The following is a 26569-nucleotide window of genomic DNA, read 5'->3' on the forward strand; positions in this document are numbered from 1 at the left end:
TCATCTTACACTGGGGTTACATTCTGCTGTCAGCACGTAAAGCAAAAATCACATATAGTCAAAATTACATGGAGTGTAATGGCAGGTGGAATCACCCGCACTAAAGGTACAGTATTTAAAATGTTATTTTTCTCTTTTTTGTTTTTGCCGACCACGCAAAGCTGAATTCGCACATGTTAAATGCACGTAAGATGAGACTTGCCCGTATAACTCTAATACGTATTTTAACAACACTAACACGCAGGTGAGCCTGAGTGGTTCCAGCTGTGTCTTTGTCATTGTTCAGTTGAGGCCTAGGGGCCTTGGCGTGAGTTGGCACCTGCTCTGCCAGCATCACAATCCGCTCGAAAACATGATTCCTAAAGACTCAGAAACCAGACGCAAAGAAACAGAACCAACATTTATTATTTTTAAAAATGTCATTATTTGGGGGGCCCAACTCGTGATTTTTTGAACCCTTGTGGTCAGTGATGCCGATGGATGCAGCAAGCAGTCCTCCTGGAATTGCCAGGCTCCTTCTGGTTCCTGACCTGCTTTGAAGATCATGCCGGCTCTGCCCAGCACTGGTTCATAAACTACAGAGTCAGAGGGACCGTTGTGATCACCTAGTCTGACCTCCCGCATAACACAGGCTGTGGGAGATTTTCACACATGAGCCATTCTTTTTAGGTGGCAAATCTGAGGAACTGTCCCAGATTGAGGGGTCAATGGAGGAGGTTTTGGAACAAATCGATAAATGAATAAGTCCCTAGGATCAGAAGGTATTCACCCAGGAATTCTGAAGGAACTCAGATATGAAATTGCAGGACTAACAACTGTGGTATGTAACCTATTGCTTAAATCAGCCTCTGTACCAGATGACTGGAGGATAGCTAATGTAACACCAGTTTTTAAAAAAGGCTCCAGAGGCAATCCTGGCGGTTACAGACCAGTAAACCTAACTTCAGTACCAGGCAAATTGATTGAAACTATAACAAAGACCAGAATTATGATTTGTAGCGGAAGAGTCCCATCTTTAAAAAAGGGAAGAAGGAGGATCAGGGGAACTACAGGCCAGTCAGCCTCACCTCAGTCCCTGGAAAAATCATGGAGCAGGTCCTCAAGGAATCAATTATGAAACATTTAGAGGAGAGGAAAGTGATCAGGAACAGTCAGCATGGATTCACGAAGGGGAAGTCGTGCCTGACTAACCTAATTGCCTTCTATGATGAGATAACTGGCTCTGTGGATAAGGGGAAAGCAGTGGATGTGTTATTCCTTGACTTTAGCAAAGCTTTTGATACGGTCTCCCACAGTATTCTTGCCGCCAAGTTAAAGAAGTATGGGCTGGATGAATGGCCTGTAAGGTGGATAGAAAGCTGGCTAGATCGTCAGGCTCAACGGGTAGTGATCAATGGTTCCATGTCTAGTTGGCAGCCGGTTTCAAGCGGAGTGCCCCAAGGGTCGGTCCTGGGGCCGGTTTTGTTTAATATCTTTATTAATGATCTGGAGGATGGCGTGGACTGCACTCTCAGCAAGTTTGCAGATGACACTAAACTAGGAGGCGTGGTAGATACACTAGAGGGTAGGGATCGGATACAGAGGGACCTAGACAAATTAGAGGATTGGGCCGAAAAAAACCTGATGAGGTTCAACAAGGACAAGTGCAGAGTCCTGCACTTAGGATGGAAGAATCCCATGCACTGCTACAGACTAGGGACCGAATGGCTAGGTAGCAGTTCTGCAGAAAAGGACCTAGGGGTCACAGTGGACAAGAAGCTGGATATGAGTCAACAGTGTGCTCTTGTTGCCAAGAAGGCTAACGGCATTTTGGGCTGTATAAGTAGGGGCATTGCCAGCAGATCGAGGAACGTGATCGTTCCCCTTTATTCGACATTGGTGAGGCCTCATCTGGAATACTGTGTCCAGTTTTGGGCCCCACACTACAAGAAGGATGTGGAAAAATTGGAAAGAGTCCAGCGTAGGGCAACAAAAATGATTAGGGGTCTGGAGCACATGACTTATGAGGAGAGGCTGAGGGAACTGGGATTGTTTAGTCTCCAGAAGAGAAGAATGAGGGGGGATTTGATAGCAGCCTTCAACTACCTGAAGGGGGGTTCCAAAGAGGATGGAGCTCGGCTGTTCTCAGTGGTGGCAGATGACAGAACAAGGAGCAATGGTCTCAAGTTGCAGTGGGGGAGGTCCAGGTTGGATATCAGGAAAAACTATTTCACTAGGAGGGTGGTGAAACACTGGAATGCGTTACCTAGGGAGGTGGTGGAGTCTCCTTCCTTGGAGGTTTTTAAGGCCCGGCTTGACAAAGCCCTGGCTGGGATGATTTAGCTGGGAATTGGTCCTGCTTTGAGCAGGGGGTTGGACTAGATGACCTCTTGAGGTCCCTTCCAACTCTGATATTCTATGATTCTATGAGTCAGTGCATGGCTTTTATTATGCCCCAGCCTTTGTTAACCTGAGTAAAGATTCCACAGACACTCCAGCAAAAACATACTGGTTTAGATAAAACACTGAAACAAGTTTATTAACTGGAGAAAGATGGATTATAAGTAATAAAACCATAAATGTCAGAATTGGTTACAAAAGAAATTAAAGTTAAACACACACACTACACCTCTACCTCGATATAATGCTGTCCTCGGGAGCCAAAAAATCTTACCACATTATAGGTGAAACTGTGTTATATCGAACTTGCTTTGATCCACTGAGTGCGCAGCCCCACCCCGCAGGAGCACTGCTTTACCGCGTTATATCCGAATTCGTGTTATATCGGGTCGCGATATGTAGAGGTGTATTTTCTAAACTTTAACAAGCTAAATAAGATTTGAAACCAAAAAATTGTTTCTCACCCAAAAGCTTTCAGCAGTCCATACTAACTAGAAAACCTTCCAGCTAGGACCACTATCCCCACTTCAGTGATGGCTCTTTGTCTTTCTAACAATCTTGCTGCCATCAGTAGAGGTGGGAGAGGAGAAGTGACCAGAACCATTTCCCCCACTCTTTTTATATTCTGTGCTAGAAAAACCCTTGCTAAGTCATGGGGTTAGGCCGTTCCATTCCGTACATGCTCTGCAAACTGTCCTACAGGTGAATTGTAAATACTTGTTTACATCCTTCCAGTCAGAGAATAGCCACTTGTCTAATATAGTGAGATGTTACTGAAAACCCAAGTCACCATATCTGAGGGTCTACCAATCCCAATCCCAAAGGATCAGACATTTACCCCCAGATCAATATGTATCTCAGAGCTTACCCAAATATCATGCTGTCAGCCAATCCTTAGGAAACTAACTAAAGATTTATTAATAAAAGAAGGAAGAGTGTATTGAATAGTTAAAGAATCATATACATATAGATGATTTTCAGTGTTCATAGATCAGGTTCATAGCAGTGATAGAACAGTCTGCTGGTTTGCAAAAGTCTCTCTGGTAACTTCCGAAAGATTGGAAGGGCCTCAGTCCATAGTTCAAAATACTCTATTTAGTTGTAAATCCACAATCCAGAGAATTGGAGTAGGAATGAGGCAAAATGGAGATGTCTCGGATGTCTTTTATATCCTCTGCTATGTGCATGGAAATTTACTGTTCCAAAGCCCACAGCCCCTGCATACAGAAAGTTACTGACAAAGATGGAGTCCGAGGTCACATGTCCACATCACATGCGCTTACATATTTTGCTGAATCACAGGGTTAGCCATTGGCTCCTTTCTGTCTGAGGCATCCTCAGGAAGCGCTATCTAGAGAGTTGATTCTTCTTAATGGCCCATCAAGCTTAAATAGTCCATTCACAAAAGGGCTGGCGAGACTGGATACCTTGTGGGTGTCACCCCAAGAGTAAACACATTTGAGATACAAATACATAGCCAATACTCATAACTTCAGATATAGTGAAGATACATGGATTTAACCAGGATACTCATACTTGACGGAGTGTAACTTTTCCATTGACACCTTACGTGATATACTTTGTATCATAATTTAGTGCAATTGGACGACAGTGATAGCAACAATGATATACATGGTCATTTTCAATCATACAACATCAGACACAAGATTCATGGTAAAACACTGCTTCTTCCCTCAATTTGGAAGCAAGTTCATTATCTGTAGTGTTTTTACTGTTGCATTTGTTAGATTTGCTGTTCACTCAGCTTGGACACCAAACCTAGACTGGTTGGCTTCACTTTGTGGGTCTCCTGCAGAAGTCCCATACTGTTGTGTTTGGATTGCAAATACTGTAGGGGAACCCCTGCCTGCCCACCCACCTGCCCAGAATACCCCCCCCCTAAAATCTGTATTTTAGAACATTTTTGTTAGTGACACAGATCTGAGATCTTGGAAGCATGGACCGGTATACTGAGATGTGCACTGTGGGCACTAGGCTTATTCATACACATGTATCTCTATAAGTGTTCTCTGTGTCTTTGGGAACTAGGAATTGTATTCTACCTCCGTGGGGAAGGGTTACAGAGCTTCATGGAGGAGCTAAAACCAGTGGGGGGGATGCGTTATTAGTGCAAATGCCCAGACAGGTGAACAACTCCAGAGAAGGCCCACCCCAGCACCAGGGGGAATTGCATAGACTGGCTCAGATCCAGCAGACGAAGAACAGGCTTTTGGTATAAGTGGGGTGCGTGACCTGACTCAAGTCCCTCATTTGGTTCCTCAAATTGACATGAGATTGCAAGCCTGGTGAACAGGTTGGAAGGCCTGGAACCTGCCAGGGTCTCCATGTGGAAGATTGGTGACCCCTGGGAAGCTGGCATTCATGTAGACTGTGTATTGTGCTATGATAGGTTTCCTTTGTAATGTTTTTGTCCTAAATAAAAGGACTGTGCTCTGGGAAAGCTGGTTGCTGATTGGTAACCCTGTTATAGACCCAGGGAGAGAAGACAATAGCAGGCACTGGACACACCTGCTTGGATAGTCACCGTGAATTGCATGGGGACTGCAGCCTAAAACCCCAATCTGGAGGATGAAGCACATGGGTCCTTACCCATAGGGAGATGACAGGTGGAGGCCTGAGATGTAAAGGGGGGCCCAAGAGCCAAGATATGGAGTCTAGTGGTTCCATGGTGGTGTTTGCTAAAATGCTGATGGATCTGTTCTTGCCCCGATTCGTTGCCAAAGAATGGCCACTTGACAGGTGATTGCCAGTCAACTTTGATGGCTAGAGATGTCGACTTGTCCTTCATCTTTGAGAAACTGGTTTACCCCCACCCCCGACTTGTCTGATAAACGCATTATAATGTTGGCTTATGTTCATAATGCTTAATATGCATTTTGTACACACATTACACAACAAGATTGATGATCAGTGTGTCATTCGTTTTTAAATGATACTTCACAAGACATATTTTGCACAAAGATTATGACAATCTTGGGTGTGAATACAGGGGTGCTTTCGGTACCAGCGAGGACACAGCATGCAGAGGAGGGAGACAGTAAAGGGGATGCACTGGCATACAGGTGTAGTCTCAGAAGCTGCAGGTGGTCCCAATGAAAGCACTGCCAAGGGGTGGGCTTTGCGGTCCCAGCCAAAGCACTGCCAGGTGTTAAGGAGAGGTCTGAAAGAGGACATGAATTAGACATCCACTAAGAGCGTGAATGCCTTCGGGAGTTCCCCCCATGTTCAAGGGGTGGAATGGGAGAGCACACGTGTTTGTGGGAGAAGCAGCTCTCCAGGATGGCACAGCTGGGGCAGAGTCAGTGCAGTAATAAGAAATTCAGTTGTACCTTTGAATGGGATTTGTGAGCCCAGCCTGGATTGGAGCATAGAGGCTGAAGGCCTCATGTGAGGTCAGGAACGGTGGATAATGAGAGAGGACGTGGTGGCAGAGAGGAACAAGTGGGAAGAGATTTCCTAGAACCCCCAGCAGGCTGTTCTCTGAGGATACAGGTGCCAGCACCATTAGCAAGCTTTATAGAGGCCAGTAAATTACTGAGCTTCAGGTACCCGGCAGGTCAGAATCGCACTTGAGACTAAATTTACCGCCCAAGGGCAGGGCTGAGCCACTGGGAGCGCAGATGCCGACACGCACGTCTCACTGTCCAGCCCTGGGCTGCTCACGGCCAAGATCGTAAACCCATGTCTAGTCTGGCACCTCGCTGGCGATGGTTCCCCCTGGGGACCCTGCACCAGGATGAGGTGGTGCTGTGCCCACATTCCCATTCTGTGCTAGTACGGACCCTGCTCAGCTCAGCTCTCTGGGGACCTAGGGCCGTGTCGGGATAAATGAAGCCACCTTCACCATGCACTTTGCTTTGGGGCTCCCAGCATTGGCTCTAGGCCCAGGCTTGGCCCGTCTAAAACGTCTCCAGCATGTGGCTGTTGTGCTCCCTATACATACCCCTGCACCCGCTCCTGCTCTGCCAGCTCTCTGACTGACGCACAGTATTTTCTTGCAGTGGGAACCAGGACCCAGCAGCAAGCAAGAAATCGCCAGGGCGCTTGTGTGGCCGGTTCAGTCGAATTAGCATGAAACTCCCCCGAATTCCTCTGCATCGCCAGAAACTGCCTAAAGTTGTCGGTAAGGTGGTAGGGCTCATTAACTGCTCTGGTGTGTGTTTTCCAGCCCCTAACCCAGCTGTGGAAGGAGCAGAAGGCTCCAACCTAGACAACCCACTATCCCCCAAGGCTAGCAGCAAGCAAATCAACAGCTAAGGGGCCCTCGGCAATCAACAACCAAGTATCAATCCCAACTCCATTGCCTGCTGCTCAGAGTATGCTCACCCTGTGTGGCACAGGAAACTTCACGGTCCTGCTGCAAGGAGCTATTGGCCCCCCGACTCCAGCTGCTATGGGAGCCAAGTGTGGAATGTGTGCCCTGCTAAAACTAGATTATGCTGTATTTGCTGTTGTGATGTCTGAATGCATGGTATGTATATGTTGAAGGAGGTGTAATGTGTGTTTGTTGTGTTGCGTTGCAATGGATAAACTGATGGGGTTGTATGTGGTGCTGGATGTAAAGTATGCATGTGCTATGTTGTGTTGTGCTGTGTGCCATTGTGTGTGTTCCGGAGTATTCCCCTTCTGTACTCCGTGCAAAGTCCCTTTGCCTCCGTTTCAGTCTGAAGAAGAGAGTGCAGGGCCGTGTGTGGCAATGAGAGCAGAGAGTTTTGCAATGGGGTTGCAGGGCCATGTGGAGCAGTGAGTTTTGCAGTGGGATTGCAGGGCCATGTGGAGCAGTGAGTTTTGCAGTTGGGTTGCAGGGCCATGTGGAGCAGTGAGTTTTGCAGTTGGGTTGCAGGGCCATGTGGAGCAGTGAGCTTTGCAGTTGGGTTGCAGGGCCATGTGGAGCAGTGAATTTTGCAGTGGGTGGCAGGGCCATGTGGAGCAGTGAGCTTTGCAGTTGGGTTGCAGGGCCATGTGGAGCAGTGAATTTTGCAGTGGGTGGCAGGGCTGTGTGGAGCAGTGATCTTTGCAGTGGGTGGCAGGGTCATGTGTAGCAGTGAGCTTTGCAGTGGGATTGCAGGGCCATGTGTAGCAATGAGTTTTGCATGGGTGGCAGGGCCGTGTGTAGCAGTGAGTTTTGCAGTGGGGTTGCAGGGCCATGTGTAGCAATGAGTTTTGCAGTGGGTGGCAGGGCCATGTGTAGCAGTGAGTTTTGCAGTGGGTGGCAGGGCTGTGTGTAGCAATGTGAGGAGTTTTCAACAAGTCTTTAATTTCTTTGTGGAAGTTGCTTGCTGATGCCTTAGCTGTTCTCTGTCCTGGCTCATGTTTGTGCTGGGGGGTTAAAACCTTCCTGCTGTCACAGTGTGGTGGTTCATTTCTGAATCTCCTGTTGCTTCCATCGTGTGTCATGTGTGATGTGGCCGGAGACACAAAGAGGTGCAAATTGTCCGTTGGAATGTGCTGTTGGTTGACAATAGTGAGGTCTCGTTTAGAATTTAAATTCTCCAAATACAGCCTGGGCTGTCAGCGAAACACCTTGTTCATGTTAAAGATGAAGATCCTGCTCAACACTACCCAGCCACACAGAGGGTGGGGGGGGGAGAAGCCCTGCTCTGGGTGTCCATGCAGAGCTTACCCCACCAAAATCTGGAGCAGGAGAGCTGGCAGGATCTGCACACCCAAAATCCAGTGTGCAAGAATCATGACATGAGCTTAAATATCACAGGATTTTTTAAAATAAATGTTTATTTGCCTTCTGGGGGTTGAGTCCTGAAGGGTCCCGTTTTTCTCCACAGCCCAGACAGCTTTCACATTATACCTTGCTGATGGAACATGCGTATAATGAGCGATGCAGAGTTGATGCACGCAGACGCTATCATGGCTGCCAAGTTTTGGGCGGCTTCATGTGACACTTAGTGCAGAGCTTTGCATTGCTCCTTGTACCCATGTTCTAGTAGCAAGGTGTAATGTGAAAGCTGCCATGGCTGTGGAGAACCTGTGACCTTAACCTTTGTTAATGCAAGGTGAGATTCTCCTGTAATCACCTGACTCCAGGAGCTAGGGCTTTTAGAAAAACACCGACTATTATGAGATTTGCAATAAAACTGTGATAGCTGGCAGCATTGCTAAAGGCACCCAGAACCTCCAGTTACTCCAGTACCCCCAGGAACTGCCATCACACATTGCAGGAACTCCAGCACCCATCCAACTGCCCACGAGATACCTCCACCTGCAAACCCATGCACTCACCTACCGCAGCCTCTCCCAGACGCCCCAGCACCAACCCATCTATCCCCCTGAGACTCTCTCCAGAACCCACTCACCTGCTCCAACCACAGCTGCCACTATCTGTGCAACTCACTGCCATGTTCCTGTCACTGCCTGGAAGTTTATGGTCACATGCAAATTATTTGGAAGTCTGCCAAAGAGCTCCCTGAATAATTTGCATGAAGTGTCCCACGGAGCTGCCCGCAGCTTGGCTGCTAGGATAGAGTCTGGGCAACACCAGGCGGTTCGCACACATCCCAGTGGTGTTTGCGCAGGGGGTGGGAATGCCTTTGCGGACCTTTGCACTGCTTCTGGTACCCATGTTCCATCCACGATCTGTCCCTGGAGCCTCCTTTAAAGGGGCATATTTCTTGTCATCCCATGCTGTACAGTGGAGCTAGAGTGAGGCGGGGGGGATAGGTTGGCTGGGAGTCTTACCTGCAATGCATTTGGGTTGGGTTGTAATAACTGAGTGATTGCCCCTGTGCTGTGGTTGGGGTGTAACTTCCTCCCCCAGCCCCACACTGAAGAAGAGCCGAGCCGCCCCATTCCCATCCCAGCCTCAGTTTCCCCAAAGCCCGGGGCACTAAGGTGCCAGCTCTCAATAAGAGCCCACGGCACGTGAGCCTTGCTGCTCCCCTCCACTGCGGGCGGCAGCGCCGATCGCTGCTCTCCTGAGGTGCTGCTTTCTCGTGGCGGAGCTGTAGCTCTAGGACTGTGGCTGGGAGCCAAGAGAACCGAAGCGGGAGGACCATTACCCCGAAACAATAACAAACGCTGGGTTTATGGGAGCGAGTGAAGCAGGCCTTTCTGGAAGAGCGGCGGCTCCGGTGGGGAAGGATGAATGGAGCTGTGTGCGCTTCCTGGAGCAGGCTGCAAATCAGACGTTTGTGTAAACAGGGAGACGGAGGGAGAACTCCTCTTGGGCCCTGGCTCTGTGAAAGGCTGCGCCTTACGGCTGAGCTCCCGAACGTCACTCGCCCATTCAGCAGGTATTGCCCCGGGCTGACTGGCACGGCTCCTCCCGACCCGTCAAGGGCAGAGTCCCCACTATCTCTTCGACTGGCTTTAATTAGCTGAGCGGCAATGCACCGTTACAGGAAGGCTTCTTTGCCCAGGAGCATGGCTGGCTCCTCAGGGCCTGCCGAGCAAAAGGCCAAGGAGCCATGCTCGGCTGTCACACACGGTACTCCCGCTAAGGCGAGGGGAAGGCAGGCAGCCGCAGAGACTGTTTGTGTTGCCAGGGGGCTGTTAGTTCATTGGAATGAAATGCTTTGGTCACAGGCTGCTCTGTTTGCCTTGGCTCGCAGCCCTTGCCATGTGGTCTTACTATTATCCTGGCTTCAGAGTGGGCTGGAGGCCGATCCCCCCGCAGCTCCTCAGCGGGATGAAGGGGAAGTGCCAGGAGTAGAAGTGCAGCCTGTCGGGAGGAAGGGGCAAACGCCCTCCCATTTGGGAGTCTGGCTTCAGCCCCTCGAGGAACAAGCACAAATCCGGTCCGAGGTTTGGGAGCTCCGGGAGAGGCTGGGTGCTAAACCAGCCCCGTCGCCCGACCCCCACTGGGATTTTGAACACAGCCCAAGCAATGCCCGTTCGTGGGCCTGCAGCGTCCAGTTGTGCCTCTTGCCAGATCCAGCTTGGTGCTGTTCTTCATCCCCGTGAGCGGAGAAGGGCAGAGCCTGGGTCAGTCAGGGACAGGCCGTGGGTCAGATCCGAGCTGGCTGAAGCCATTGGCACCTATGCGCAGGAGTGCAAGGCACTCCCATTGTGGTGCAGTAGTGTTTTACACCTATTCTGCACTGGCGTGAATGAGCCCACAGGGGGCAGCAGGAAAAAAGCAGAGGGATTCTAGCAGGGCAGGACCCAGTGAACAGGAGCAGCGAACGGGAGGTTGCGAGTTAGTTCTCCAGGTGAAGGAGGCACATGGAGTGAGTTTGTTGTCTGCAAGTCTGCTTGCCGTGGGGCTGCTTGATTGAAGTTTATAGTGTGGTCTGTCTGGGGGGCCGTGTGCTCAGCCTAGGGTCACCAGACAGCAAGCGTGAAAAATCGGGATGGGGTGAGGGGTAATAGGAGCCTATATAAGAAAAAGACCCCAAAATCGGGACTGTCCCTATAAAATTGGGACATCTGGTCACCCTAGCTGAGCCTAGCAGCCCACTAGGCTCCGCTGAGAGCTTCCTGACCAGGCTCTAACCTGCTTCCTTTGATCCCCTTTAGGATCCCAGACGAAGGAGGGGGGCTAACTCAGGGAGAACAAGGGTTTTTAAAGCCAGCTCCTAAGCGACCAGAGAAGCTAGCAGAGAGGAGCAGCAAACAGTGGAGTTTTGCGGGGGCATTTAGAGAGGGAACATAAGAGCCAAATATGCCTAACAAACATTCTCTAAACTTAGGCCAATAGTCCCGGCCCCCCAAAGAAACACACACACAGAAACAAAAAAACACAAAAACAAAAAGAAACCCTGCAGGCGTAAAGAGAATGCAGGCAGAAGTCCAGCAGCAGAGTGGGGGCTATGCAGGTTATTGCACCGAATGCAGCATGTAGGATTTCCTGCCTTGTGGGCTGGTGGCGTATGTGTGTATTCAGGGTAAGCAGCTCTTGGCCCTCAAGAGACACAGTATGGGCTCTGGAGACCAGAGTGGCTACACTGGAGATGCTAAGGGAGGCAAAGAGGTACATAGAGGAGACTTTCCGGGACACAGCACCCCCAGTCTGACAGCCTCTGTGCTGTAGAGGAGGATGAAAGTCTCAGGGAAAGAGAACATTAAGCTGGAGCAGAGGGAAGTGATCCCATAGTTGGGCTCCTCCTTCCAGATGATGTCATGGTTTCCTCTCACACTGAGAACACCTCTCTGAGGGAGGGGACCCCAATTATTAGGAAGAGACAGGTAATAGTAATGGGGGATTTCATCATTAGAAATACAGATATATGGGATTGTGATGACCAGGAGAACCACCTGGTGAATTGCCTACCGGGTGCAAAGGTTGCAGATCTCTCAAGACATCTAGACAGACATATGTGAGGTATTGGGGAGGAGCTGGTGGTTGTGGTACATGTAGGTACCAATGAAATAAGGAAAGGTAGGAGAGAGGTCCTGGAGACCAAATGTAGATTGCTAGGTAAGAGATTAAAGTCCAGGACCTCCATGGTAGCATTCTCTGAAATTCTTCTGGTTCCATGTGCAGGGCCAGATAGACAGGCAGAACTGCAGGGTCTCAATGTGTGGATGAGATGAGGGTGTACAGAGGAGGGCATTAGGTTAATTAGGAACTGGGGACCTTTTGGGAAAGGAGGATGGGCGCCTCTGAAACCAAAATGGAATCAGATTGCTGGCATGTCAAATTAAAAAGGTCATAGAGGTTTTAAACTAAGGGCTGGGTGAAAGCCGAGAATGTGGAGGAGCACACGGTTCAGAGAGAGACATCCCTTAGGGGAGGATCTATTAACAAATTCTCTATATCCTAGTACTGTAAGAAGGCGAGGATAGATGTTGATAAAGTACTGGTAGGAACTGAAGAGAAACAGTCAAACAAAAAAAAGTCCTATTGAATTACATCACATGAAGACAAACAACTAAATATTGACAAATTTTGTAAGTTCTTGTATGCAAATGCAAGAAGTCTAAATACTAAGATGGGTGAACTTGAGTGCCTGGTATTAAATGAGGATATTGATATAATAGACATCACAGAAACTTGGGTGGAACAATTATAATCAATGAGACATGGTAATACCAGGGTACAAAATATACAGGAATGAGAGTAGATCCTGCTGGTGCGTGAATGGCACTGTATGTGAAAGAAAGCACAGAATCAAATATAGTAAAAATCTTAAATGAATCAAACAGTACCATAGAATTGCTATGGACAGAAATTCTATGCTTGAATAATAAGAGGATAGCAGTAGGACTATACTACTGACCACCTGACCAGGATGGTGATGGTGATTGTGAAATGCTCAGAGACATTAGAGAGACTACAGAACCAGAAAACCCAATAATAATGGGGGATTTCAGCTATCCTCTTATTGACTGGGTATACGTCACCTCAGCACAAGCTGCAGAGATAAAATTTCTAGTCACCATTCATGACTGTTTATTGAACCAGCTAGTCCGACTCCTGGACCCCACAAGGGGATAGGCAATTCTTGATTTGGTCCAAGACGTGAATATATATGAACCACTCGGTAACAGCAACCATAATGTAATTACATGTAACATCCTTGAAAGTAGCATTTAACTTCAAACAGGGGAACTACACCAAAATGAGGAGGCGAGTTAAACGGAAATTAAAAGGAACAGTCACGCAAGTGAAATGCCTGCAAGTTGCATGGGAACTTTTTAAAATACCATAATAGAGGCTCAATATATACCCCAAATAAAAAAGACAGTAAGGGGACCAAAAAAAAAAAATGCCACCACAGCTAAACAAAGTAAAATAGGCAGTTAGAGACCAAAAGATATCTTAAAAATTGGAAGTCAAATCCCACTGAGGAAAATAGAAAGGCGCATAAACTCTGGCAAGTCAGTGTAAACGTATAATTGGACAGGCCAAAAAAGAATGCGAAGAGCAACTAGCAAAAGACACAAAAACTAACAGCATCAGAAGCTGGAAGTTTGCCAAACAATCAGTGGGGCCACTGGATGACTGAGGTGCTAACGGAGCACTCAAAGAAGACAAGGCCACTGTGGAGAAGCTAAATGAATAATTTGCATCTACTGTCACTGCAGAGGACCTGGGGGAGATTCCAACACCTGAGCCATTCCTTTAGATGACCAATCTGAGGAACTGTCCCAGATTGAGGTGCCAATAGAGGAGGTTTTGGAACAAATTGATAAATTAAACAGTAATAAGTCACCAGAACCAGGTGATATTCACTCAAGAATTCTAAAGGAACTCAGATATGAAATTGCAGAACCACTAACTGTGGCGTGTAACCTATCACTTAAATCAGCCTCTGTACCAGATGACTGGAGGATAGCTAATGTAATGCTGATTTTTAAAATAGGCTCCAGGGGTGATCCTGGCAATTACAAGCCAATGAGTACTAACTAAAGTACCAGACAAATTGATTGAAACTATAGTAAAGAACAGAATTATCAGACACATAGATGAACGCAGTATGTTGGGGAAGCATCAGCACAGTTTTTGTAAAGGAAATCATGCCTCACCAATCTATTCCAATTCTTTGAGGCTGTCAACAAACATGTAGACAACAGTGATACAGTGAATGTAGTGTACTTAGACTTTCAGAAAGCCTTTGACGAGGTCCCTCACCAAAGGCTCTTAAGCAAAGTAAGCTGTCATGGGATAAGAGGGAAGGTTCGCTCATAGATCAGTGTATAAACAATAGGGGGGAAAGGATAGGAATAAACAGTCACTTTTCACAAAGGAGAGAGGCAAATAGAGGGATCCCTAAAGGAGCTGTACTGGGGCCAATGCTGTTCATCATATTTGTAAATGATCTGGAAAAGGGACAAAATTTGCAGATGATGCAAAATTACTCAAGATAATTAAGTCCGAAGCAGACTATGAAGGGATCTTCCAAAACTGGGTGACTGGGCAAAAAAATGGCAGATGAAATTCAGTGTTGATAAATGCAAAGTAATGCACATTGGAACTTATACGCAACTATACATACAAAGTGATGGGGTCTAAATTAGCTGTTAGCACTCAAGAAAGAGATCTTGGAGTCACTGTGGATAGTTCTCTGAAATCATCCACTCAATGTGCAGCAAGAATGAAAAAAGCGAACAGAATGTTAGGAACCATTAGGGAAGGGAGAGATAATAAGACAGAATATATCATAATGCCACTATATAAATCCGTGGTATGCCCACATCTTGAATACTGCGTGCAGTTCTGGTCACCCCATCTCAAAAAAGACATATTAGAATTGAACAAGTACAGAGAAGGGAAACAAAAAATGATTAGGGGTATGGAACAGCTTCCATATGAGGAGAGATTAAAAACTGGGACTGTTCTGACTCCCCTCTGCACGTGCAATTCCAGAATTGTCTGGTAGGGGGTTCTTACCCCTTCCTCTGGACAGCTGGGTGTGGCCACTTTCGAAGATAGGACACTGGGCAAGGTGGAACCTTGCTGTGACCTGGGCTGTACAGGGCCTGTGTTCCTATGACAGCCCGTGACAGACATTAGCATTTCAGTGCAGGATCACAGATGAAAAAGCTGTGCAAGACCATCCAGTCTGCCTGCTGGGGGGGGAGGATAGCTCAGTGGTTTAAGCATTGGCCTGCTAGACCCAGGGTTGTGAGTTCAATCCTTGAGGGGGCCATTTAGGGATCTAGGGCAAATATCTGTCTGGGTATTGGTCCTGCTCTGAGCAGGGGGTTGGACTAGATGACCTCCTGAGGTCCCTTCCAACCCTGATATTCTATGAGTCTATTCTATGTTCTGTATAGAAATTAAAGATGGAAAAGAATTCCTCAGGCCAGAAGGGTCCCTACTGGCCTTCTCTAGAGTCTTGTCCAGGGTAATTTGAAGGTCCCATGCGAATGCATCAGTTCAGGTGGAGTTCCTGGTGCAGGTCAGTGCTGGGAGTGCACAGGGGCACCTTGCAGGGGCCTTAGAATTAAAACAAACACAAACACTATTCAAACCCCAGGAAATGCAGTGACAGGTGCATGTCTGAACACAAGGCACCCAGCCTAATTCTGCCCTCTGCCCCAGGGGGATTGTCTGGTGACACGTACTACAAGTGCAGTTGTAACCCCGCCTTGCCTGGGTTTCCAGTATTTGTGTGTTTTTCCTGTTCTTGGAAGGTAACGTGCTCACCCTACTTGTCTGTGCCAGCAACCACAGCCAAGTTGGTGTGTGAGAATTTCCTCAGGGTTTGTTTGTTTTTTAATGGTCCTCAGTCCCGCTGAAAATAGCCCTTCTCGGCTTCTCCTGCAGCCTCAGAACGCAGTGGTCCATGGAGGTCCAAAGGTAGGCAATGCTTGTGGGTCTGCTGGCCAAGCACGGTCCCTTGTGGCATGCAGTCCTTGTGCTGCAGATCTCCTGTCTGCAAATGGGAGTCTTAGTGCTGCAAATCTCTGTAGGTCCTGACGATCAGGGCTCCTGTCTTGCAGTTTAGTTTGGAAAAGAGAAGACTGAGAGGGGACATGATAGCAGTTTTCAGGTATCTAAAAGGGTGTCATAAGGAGGAGGGAGAAAATGTTCACCTTAGCCTCTGAGGCTAGGACAAGAAGCAGTGGGCTTAAACTGCAGCAAGGGAGGTTTAGGTTGGACATTAGGAAAAAGTTCCTAACTGTCAGGGTGGTTAAACACTGGAATAAATTGCCTAGGGAGGTTGTGGAATCTCCATCTCTGGAGATATTTAAGAGTAGGTTAGATAAATGTCTATCAGGGATGGTCTAGACAGTATTTGGTCCTGCCAAGAGGGCAGGGGACTGGACTCGATGACCTCTCGAGGTCCCTTCCAGTCCTAGAATCTATAAATCTATGAAGCTGAGGAGGACGTGCAAGAAGCAATTTCCTGCCCCTTGACCTTTAAATGTTCCATGCAAGTCCCCTGCTCTCTACAGGGTCTGTGTGTGTGTCTAGGGGAATGCCCAGGTTACAGAGGGGAGGAGGATCTGAGGTATGTGCGGGGATACAGGAAGGAGGAGGAGTTTAGGGTGTGTACAGGAGGGAGAGGGAACTGGGGCATACACCGCAGTTGCTCTATATTGCTTTAGGTGATATAAAGCAGTGCGCACCCACTGAAGTGGCCTTATGCTATGGCTGCATTGTACTGCTCCAGAGTGGGGTGAGCAACCAGAACGTACCAGTGAGTCTGGCCCTGGAAGTTACAATAAATACGACCTGAGGTTGACACTTCATATAATCACATCATTAAAAATAAACCCTGGGGACATTCTCTGGGAGTTTCTTGTTTCATGGATGAAATTTTACAATAAAAGAACCCAAGGAAATTCCCAGAAAAAAAAATACGTTAAGAGGAGTTAAGGCTGCGAGTCCCTGTCAGTAAGACAGGGTAATATACAGTGCAGGGATATTGTGATAATCCTCAAAACAAGCCTTATAAACCCAGGAAAATAAAAACTCCAAATGTTTTAAGATAAGCAAGGCACAGTGAGGGCCAGTCACTGGTCAGAAAGGGTAAGTATTTGCTGAAGAAAATTTTGAATAGAAACTAGAAAGTGAGAGACGGAGCAGAACTGTTTACAAAGTGAAATGCACTTTGGGTTTGTCTAGACTGGGTTTGTCCAGCAAGACGCGTGCGAATGTGCTTTTAAACACCGCTCAGCACTTAGTGAAGACAAGAGAGTGATGTATAAAAATGTGTTACGTGGTTGTGGTCAATCCGGGGGGGTCTCCTCAATAACACCCAACCCTAATTACAACCTCAGCAAATACTCAGTGCTGAGAGATGTGCAGAGTCCGGGTTCCAGTGGGCTCCATGTTTGTGGGGGGAGCATGACGTCATCGCTAAGAATCGTGCCATGCTGCGGAGGGGACCAATGCGTGGTGTGTAGCGGGTTTCCTTCGCTGGCGAAGTTCTGTGGGAAGAGGTGGTGTGTCGCTGCTGGTGGAAATGTACCATGAGCCCATTAGGGTCTGTCCCACGGCTTACCGTTCCCTTGCTTCTACAGGGGTCACTGGGGGATGTTGCACTTACTGAACCTTCATCCTGGCTGTACAAAGTGTTTGTTTATGTGACTTCCTAGGGTTTCGACACGGCGACTGTAGGAGGGTTTGGGGGGAGACATGGAAGGGGGACAAGGAAACCTGTTTCATCCCCTGTGGTGTAGAGATATGGCGATCGGAGGAATGTCTGAGGTGCAGGGGAAGGTGACAGGGTGGTGGTTGGTCTCTACCCTCTTTAACTCCCAAAGAATGGTGCCTGAGCCTGCCAAGTGCCACAATGGCTCCACAAAGGTAGCCACAGGTCCTCAGAGCACAGGAGCCTCACCTAAAGCTTCACAGCCCCCGCACAGGGGCCTGTAGTCCAATATCTAGGGAACCCCAGCTGCAACTCCTCATCAAAATGTCTCCTTGCAGCTCGACAGGGCACCACAGTGTAGCTGAACCAAGCCGTGATCTAAACCCCTTTGGCTTAGGGAAAGGTGGCCTGAGCTGGAGAGCGCGAGTTCAAATCCCGCCTCTTCCTTGCTGCTGGAATCTCTGGAGGAGCATGCCAAATGTTCAGGCCATGAGCCCAGCTGTGTAAGATCCCGACCCTCTGGAACCACAGCGGCCTTTCCCCCCATGCGGTCCCTTCAAGAGAAGCACCACCAGGGCCAGTCTCAGAAACCTCAGAGCTGCTGATTTGAGAAAACTCGCCTCGTTCAGTCTAGACCAGGCCGCCAGCAGCTGGTGCCAGAAGAAAGGTTCCTGGGGCCTCCGTGCGCATCTGCTCTGCCGTGCGGTCTTTTGTTACATACAAATAGCACCAGCCCCGAGACACACTCCTCAGCACGTGTTTATTTCACAAATAGGCATCACGCCTCAGGCTAGTTGGGGCCTGTCTTGGCTTGGCGCTCCTCTCGCCTCTGCAGCTGCTCGCAAACGCTCCCTCTCACCGGCCGGGCTTCATTTCCCTGTTTGAAATCTCTGGACGTTTAAACAACGACGAAGGGATGATTTCTTTCTGTCACTTTCTGGGACTGAACGGGGGAAAGGAATGATCTGAGAACAGCCGGGAGCTAAGAATACTCCGCTCTGCGAGCCAGCTGCTGCTCAACACTAGCCCTCTGGAGTCCATCCCAGCCTTCCTCGCCGTGGGCCGGCACTGCTTGGAGGAGACTGGCTTCGTATGGGCAGCGTCCTCCATCTTTGAGGGTGTTCCGGTTGTGAGTAAGTCTCTGTTCACCCAGCCACTGGGAAAGCTGCTTTGCATCCCGGAGTCATCGCTGCTAAGCTGATCCAACGGGGCTCTCTGGGACTTTGCCACAGACGCAGCCTCATCCCCCAGGAGGCAGGGCCATGCTACTGCTGGCTTTTCCGTGTGCCGCAAGGAATGTGACGCGTGGACAGAAGCTGGGCTGCCCTGGGCTCAGAGGGAGCCTCCTGCGTGCCACATGGAACCATGCATCAGAAGAGCAGCTGGAGCAGGGATCTGCCTTTGCCTTCGTTTCCAGTCCTGATGCGGGGCTGGCCTGGCCTCCGCGCAGCCTCCTCACAGGCTATGTAGGAGTTCAGTTGGGATGGCGCCTCCTGGCCCGCACACGTATGACTCCATGAGCAGCAAGGGAAATCCAGCAAACCTTTCCTCTCACTGCCCTGCCTGTGCCACACAAAACCTGCCCTGCCTAGGAAATCAGCAGCAATACTTGGCATTAAAATACAGGAAGTATTCAACATCCTATGCGCTTTCCGCCCCCCTGCATACGCCTCTCTGTACACACTGACGTCCTCTCCCCAGACCTGCACTGCCCTCCCACCTCCAGACTCAACCCCGGGCCTGCCTCTTCACGTGGAAATGTGCCAAGCGCAGCTTTGTGTTCTTGCTCCTCTGGCATGTCCCACCTGAAGATCTGAAAGTGCTCTGTAAACACTCATTCAGTCTCACAACCCTCCCTCCCACGCCCACATGAGACTGCAAAGTTAGAAATATATAGCGATTATGTCACCTGCCACTAAAATGCAGCCGCCGCAGGAGCGGGACTCGGCAGCTATGTTACACTACACAGCCGTTTAGGAGAGGAAATGAAGGCGAATACCACAGTCCAATTGCTACTACAGGGAAAATGTACAGAGGCCGGGTGGAATTGTCTGAGTAGGAGTTTGGCCAGGACGTTGGGCATAGCACCCTGGCTCTTACGGGAGTCTGAATGGGGTCACAGCCTTTCTTCTCTAGATTTTGCAAACTTATGCCTGCAATTTTTGTGCCCAAAAACTGAGAGTGCAAAAAGGGAGGCCAGGGTGAAAGTTGAACCCCATCAAAGTCAGTGGGAGTTTTGCCAATGCTTTAATGGGACCAGCAGTTCTGAAATCTGCCCAAAGTGTCGTGGGACCTTTAAAGAGAAAACCTTCTAGCAGGTTAGCGCTCCCTAGCGGCATTGTCCCCCCGTGTTTGCCACCTGGATGATATTCAGGTGAAACCTCTAGCACCTCCTGGGAACTACGGCAGGAAAGACCATATATCACAGCAGGCCCCTTGCCTCGGGTGAGTGGGGAACCTCAGTGCTGCTGTTCTCTTTGAGCCTAAGCGGGAATTCAGTCTGTGTTTAGTGACTGAACCTCCAGCAGCGTGGAAGGAGCCCATAGGAAGTGGCCAGCTTTCTCCCAGCCACTGTCAGCCTATGATTTATCTGCAAGTCACCCCGCGCCAGATGTGCGAGCCAAACAGCGACAGGAAACGCTGTTCCCTGGGGGAGCCTCCTGTTCTGGAGCTGGCACTGCACAGCCTGCCGGCTCACTCCCAAGGCGGGGCCCAGTGTGTCAAGGAGCCAGCTACTCACAGGTTGCACTCTGGTGAGCTGTTTCCACAGCCATTCCCTCTTCATTGAGCCTGGCTCTCAGGCACTCTTCAGCCGCTTCAGAACACCTGCAGTTGGCAATGACGGGAGACAGTAGGCGCGTGGGGAGTTCCTCCTGACCCCCATCAGTTAGGGCTAGGTTATTTTTTATCATAGTTCATCTTATTTGTCTCCTTTCAAACAATCCCCATCATTTTAATCCCTCCTTATCTGGAACTTTTTCCATGCCTCTAATCATTCCTGTGTCTGAACCACCTCGATTTCCGCAATATCCTTTTAGAGCCGCGTGGACTGGAACTGGGCACAGTGTTCCATAGGAGATCGGACCATCGAATATCTACACTGGCATGCCGAGATTTTCAGTTTTATTCTCCATGCCAGTCCTTACGCACCGAAACATTTTGTTTGTTTTCTTGGTCGCTCTTGCAAATGGAGCAGAGATCTCCACAACAATGCTCAGGTCTTCTTTATTTGGCGCTGGTGTGGCCAGTTTTGGTGCCCACAATTCAAGAAGGCGGTTGATAAATTGGAGAGGGTTCAGAGAAGAGCCATGAGAATGATTAAAGGATTAGAAAACCTGTCGTATAGCGATAGCCTCAAAGAACTCAATCTCTTTTGCTTAACAAAGAAAAGATTAAGGGCCGACTTGATTACAGTCTATCAGTACCTACATGGGGACCAAATATTTAATAATGGGCTCTCCAGTCTAGCAGAGAAAGGTCTAATGTTATCCAATTACTGGAAGTTGAAGCTGAACAAATTCAGACTGGAAATAAGGTGTAAAATTTTAACTGTGAGAGCAGTTAACCATTGGAACAATTTACCAAGGGCTGTGGTGGATTCTCCATCACAGTCAATGTTCAAATCAAGATTGGATGTTTTTCTAAATGTTTTGCTCTAGGAATTACTTTGGGGCAGTTCTCTGGCCTGTGTCATACAGTAGGTCAAACTAGATGACCACAATGGTCCCTTCTGGCCTTGGAATCTGTGAATCAAAGACCCAGTGAGGTGTATGATTGGTTTGAATTATTTCTCTGGATGTAAATTACCTTGCATTTCAATACATCTTTGGTAAAAATAGTCAAATGAATAAAATATTGTTCTGGTTTGAATTATATAAAAAGGAAACAACTTCAACATTTTGAAAATTTTCACATTGTTTCTCTTCTTTTTGATCAGCTCTAGCCATTGTCCATACGCCAGTAAATCATTAACACTGGGCCTGTGTCTGGCTCCAACCCAGTGGTGTCCAGTGTAGCTCAGTACCAAAAGTACATTCTGCAGATAGTTACAGCTTGTTCTTCCCTCACTATTCCAAGCGGGGGGGAAGGGTATGCATTTTCATAGCACAGAATCATAGAATCTCAGGAGATCATCTAGTCCAACCCCCTATTCAAAACAGGACCACTTCCCAGACAGATTTTTGCCCCAAATCCCTAAATTGCTCCCTAAAGGATTGAGCTCACAACCCTGGGTTTAGCAGGCCAATGCTCAAACCACTGAACTATCCCTCCTCCCTGAAGCATAATATACAGGGCTTCACTATATATAATGCAGAGAGCAGTCGATATATAAATTCATTAACATCATTAATATCCACAATTGTTCTCTCTACTAATGACTAACCTAAATGATGTGTAATCTGCAAATTTTGCCACCACCCTTCTTCCCCTCCCCATTTCCAGACCATTAACAAATCTATTAAATAAAACAGGGCCTAGTATGGAGCCTTGCGACACCTCCGCTTAACCACTGCGGTTGAAAATTGACTGTTTATTCCTACTCTTTGCTCTCTGTCATTAGACTAGTTTCTATCCATGACGATATTTCACCTTGCAACTCATGACAACTTAGTTGTCTTAAAACTTTCACATGAGAGACTTTCTCAAAGGCTTTTTGAAAGCACAAATAATTATGTCTCCCTTTACCAGCTATTTTTAGTGACACATTCAAAACATTGTAATAGACTGGAGAGGTATGAGTTTCCATTTTAGAAGCCACCCTGGTTAGTTCAGATCATACCATGATCATCGAGATGTTTTACTATTTTATTTTTAATTATTATTTCAACCAGTTTCCCTGGTATGTAGCCCCTATTGGAAGTGCTAGGATGGCTCTGGATGGGCACTCTCTGGAAACTGAACTGGCTCTCTGGGAGTGGGAGTCTCTCTCTCCCCCAAGGTTGTACAAGGAAGATTGGCGTGCACGTGGGAGGTGATGTGAGAGCGCTGCTCTAAACTCTCCGCTCTCTCCCGTTGCAGTGGCTCACCATGACCTGGAGAACACCATGAACTGCAGTTTCATTGAGCCACCATCGGTAGTGGAACAACCATCTCCCTCCTGGTCCTCCCGGGGCTCCTTCTCCTCCTTTGACACCACCGACGAGGGACCAGTGTACTGTGTACCCCATGAGGGTGAGTGGACGTTGGGCAGGGTGGGCAGAGCCAGGAGCCTGATAGTGCTGCTGGATAGGATGATCCCCGTTGCCACTGCTAATCAATCTGGGCTCTCCAGCTCTGGGTTGTTCCCCTGGCACGGCAACCCCTGTGATACAGGGGGGTTACATGCCTTCACAAGTGGGGAGTGATACAGAATGTCTGTCAGTGCACACTGGGATTGGCACCAGCCCACCCATCCGCCGAAAGACAGCCCTGCCCAACAGATGGGAGCTCAGCAGAGATGCTGCCCCGCCTGCCCCCACTTGCACTCCTTCCTCCTCTGGCTAGTTGACGTCTCAGAGGCACGCTGCCAAGGCTCATCCTGGAGGTTCCTCTGCTCTTGAAGTTGTCCAGAGTGTGTGCAATGCTTTGTGTGGTTCTCCCAAGCCAATGGGATGATTCTTTCTCCTTCAAAAATAAAGCAACCAAACCAACACCCCGACAATGCCAAAGCTGCTCTAAAATAAAAGCCATGGTTATTTTAGCAACCAAAAGAACAAATGTCTCTGCTCAGAATGGACCCTGTTCCTGCAGATCCTCATTCTGGGACACTGGGCCCAGGACTCCTGGATGCCGCATCAACCTTTAGGAGGGCCAAGCATTTCACCTCGTGGCAATCCATGTCTCAGCAGGCTCTTGTCCCAGAAGCATGGGCCTTGGACCTTCTTGGACCTTAGTTGTAGGTTGTCAGCCTCCAGCATGTGGCCTTGTTATTGTACTGAGGGGTTTTGAGCTGTGTTCTGGCTGCTCCATTGCCCTAGGTTGTCTGACCAACCCCTTCAAGAGAGCCAACCCCAACATACAAACGAGGCTGCTCTGCTCTGAGGGGGTGTCTGGTGGGGATGGTATGGCAGGCCCATGTGAGGGGGTGGGTATGAGGCCTATGGGACAATGGATGTGTGTGGGTATATAACAGGACTATGGGAAGGGGTACAAGGTCCATAGGGCAGTGAATAGCAGGGACAGAAGGCCCATGGGGGTAGTATAAAGCATTGCCTGATTATAACTTGTGTCCCAACCCTTTCCTCCCGTCCCTTCGCTGTGGGGCCCTCATGCCCCATCCTGTCTCCTGTGCACCATGGCACAGTGTAATGTATCTGTGCTTTCTCTTTTGCAGAGGGTGTGGGTGAAAGCAAAGAGAGAGGCCCTGCCTGCAGCCTGGTGGAGAAGCTGGCACCCCCAATCAGCGCAGAGGAGGCTGGAGAGTATACCTTCTTGAAAGAGACGGGCTCCGTCAAGGCCTTCCAAGCAGACAGCAGCGAAACACCCCTGCTCAAATCCTCCGACAGCGAAAGGTCGTCCTGTGGCTCTGGCTCCACCAGCGGAGCCCTCTATGCCAAAATTGCCCGCCTCTCCAAGCAGTCCAAGGACGAAGATGAAAATACAGTGGACACCAAAAGCCCTGGAGTGAATGGTAAATCCCCCTCCCCGGAGAGAACCAAGCCCCCTCCCCCTGATCCCTCCACAAAGCCGAAAGTGTCCTGGATCCATGGGAAGTACAACTCCAACCAGTCCAACTCGCTCCCCGCTCCCAGCAGGTCGCCCGAGAGAGCGGCCATGCAGCCTGATTGCTCTGAGCACCCTCAGGCCAAGAGGAAGAGAAGCCCGAGTGAGACCTCGGCCGGCCTCCATGGGAAAGCCGATGACAAGGGCAGCGCGAGGAGCAAAGAGAAAGCGCAGAAACATCTGAAAGAGCTGAGCTTCCCAGAGGGCAAAGCCTCTTTCTCTGGGGAGCCCCAGTCACCATCCAAGCCCAAGCAGAAGACCAAGGCCAGTTCGGAGCAGATGGAGAACATCAATGGGGCCGTCCAAAATGCTCTGAAAAAAATGGGAACCTACCACCCAGACAGGAAAGGAGGGGAAGGCAGAGAAGCCCCCCGGAGTCCCAGTCACAGCAAGCTACGCTCCGAGGCCGTCCACCCCCATTTGTCTTCGGAGGCAGCCACTTTACTGGCCGCTCAACTGAAGGAAAAGACTCAAAGCCTCAACAAGGGCGATGGCAGTGCCCGGCAAAATGGGGTGAGCCCTTTGCAGCCCCAGAGGGAGAAACCCACCCCTCCGCAGAAAGCCAAGCGCTCCGTGGCCACCAGCAGCAGCCAGAAATCCAGCAAGCCGGCGCTGCCAACCTCCCCCAACCTGCAGAAACTGATCAGCCCCGTGTCGGAGACCACGGTCAATGAGGCCAAAAGGGCAGAGAAGCAAAATTCCAGCAGCAGCCAGGAACACGTGCCCCTGAGTGACCAGACCGGCAAAAAAACACCCATTAAAAAGCCCCCTAGGAAGAAGAGCAGAGAAGCCACCTTGGAGCAGCCCAAAGCAGCCATAATGCCCCCTCAGACAGTTCAGTAGAGGAGTCCCGTGGGCCCCAGGTGCCGGCCTGGTACTGCACCAGACAAGCGTTGGCAGGCAGAGGAAGCCGCTCTGCTCTCAGCAAGTCTGCAGGAAGGGTCAGTGGAAATGGAGGTCTGAACTGGGAAGTGGGCTCTGGAGACGCCTCCGAGCCATCTCTGTCCTGCACTGGGGCCTCGGACTCTTTGCCCATCACAGACGCCCACCTCCCAAGCTGCGCTGTGCCCTCTGCCATGTATCTTCTCCTCACGGGGGCCGGAGCAGCTTGCGTCCCCCGTTTCTATTGCAGGGAGAAGGACCGCATGGAGCTCCCCTGATGTGGAAGGGTTGGCAGGGTGGCATTGACCTGCCCTGAGTTCTGAGGGGGGGCTGCATGAGACTCTGAGCAGGGCCTTTGCCCTTTTGTAGCAGTATTATTGGTTGCATAAGCAGTGCTTGTTTACTAGAAATCCCCATGTTGTATTCTGCAGTAACGGATTAGCTTGCTTCCTGTATCCTAATCCGGTCTGTCGCATTCACATTGGCAAATGGCAGCCAGAGGCCAAGGCTCTTGCTCCGTGTATTAGAGGGGCAGACAAGGCCAATGCCAGTCTTCCCTTGTTGCTAGCCATGTGCCCAGGGCCCCTGTGTGGTCCATCCTGAAGTCCATCCTGTGTGGTCCATCCTGGCAGAAAGGAGCCGGCTGCGGATCCTGCGTGATCCAGAGTGGTGGAGCACTGGGACCAACGGTGCTCACTGTCTTGGGTTTAGTTTGTGTTTCTTCCTTGCCATGTAGCTTTTTATCTTCTGAAGATGTAAACTCCCCCGGGCATCACCTTCCTCTGCAGGGACGCTGCTTCGGTCAGCGTGGGGTCGAGCTGGTTTCGACTGATGCCCCCTCTGGTGTCTGAGGATGTTGCTGCTGGTGGTGGCTGTGAAGAAAGTACTATTTATGGCCTGACGCCATTCAAAGAGGCTGTCCCGGTTAAGGGGGTCCATTCCACTGGAGCTGTGTGGCGTGATTGGTACTACAGAATTTGGCACATCTGCAGAAAGCTTTCCTAATAAAAGTGTATTTCTTCTCTACCTTTGGTGCTTTCTCCTCCCGTGCCCTCTGCCGATCACTGCCTGCTGCGTGGCTGCATTAAGGCTCCCACCGGGCTCCTTTTGTTTTATTTTAATGCTTAGCGGTGTGAGCACCCTGCCCCTGGACCCAGCCCTCCTCCCTCTGGAGGGGACGTGGAGTTCCTTGCAGATTACAGGGGGGAGCCATGCACCTGCAGAAGAGACCTTCAAATCCAAACATCTCAATGACACAAACCAAGTCCCTGCCTGGCACCCCAGTGCAGGGCACACTGTATTAAATGGCTGCCCTCTCCCACCCCCAAGGTGGCTGCTTTTCAGCAAGGCCCAGTTATGGGATTGGTATAAGCTATTTGCATTATCATTCATGTGCTCTGTCACCTCAGCATCAGGGCCTCTGAGCTAGTTGGATTGAACCTGAAGCTGCTTCTCGGCCCACTCAGCCCACGGCCTAGCCACCGATAAGTCCATTATGTACAAAACAAGCCCCATACCGAAAAGAGGAAGCCAATAAAAGGGAAATGGAGCTGGCCCTATATTGCCAGCCTAAAGCTTTCAAAGTCATGAGCTGAACCCCAAAAATTCATGTGAGCCAGAATTTTCAAATGAGCTAAGCAGGT

The 26569-nt window shown here is 49.3% G+C and overlaps 1 protein-coding gene across 2 annotated transcripts in view; it reads left to right on the forward strand.

Annotated features, from left to right (window-relative positions):
- Positions 1–25952, forward strand: part of SCARF2 (scavenger receptor class F member 2) — a 94887-nt gene extending 68935 nt beyond the window's left edge. Inside the window, exons 9-11 of one of the 2 annotated variants that reach the window (XM_054006296.1) lie at positions 6402–6523; positions 22362–22514; positions 23656–25952. In XM_054006296.1, coding sequence (XP_053862271.1) covers positions 6402–6523; positions 22362–22514; positions 23656–24887 — 1507 coding nt within the window. In that variant the 3' untranslated portion in view covers positions 24888–25952. The remainder of the gene's footprint in view (positions 1–6401; positions 6524–22361; positions 22515–23655) is intronic. The other variant, XM_054006298.1, reaches the window with a different exon arrangement.
- The last annotated feature ends 617 nt before the right edge of the window (positions 25953–26569 follow it).

The sequence above is a fragment of the Malaclemys terrapin genome, chromosome 16 (assembly GCF_027887155.1).
Source record: "Malaclemys terrapin pileata isolate rMalTer1 chromosome 16, rMalTer1.hap1, whole genome shotgun sequence".
Lineage (NCBI taxonomy): Eukaryota > Metazoa > Chordata > Testudines > Emydidae > Malaclemys > Malaclemys terrapin.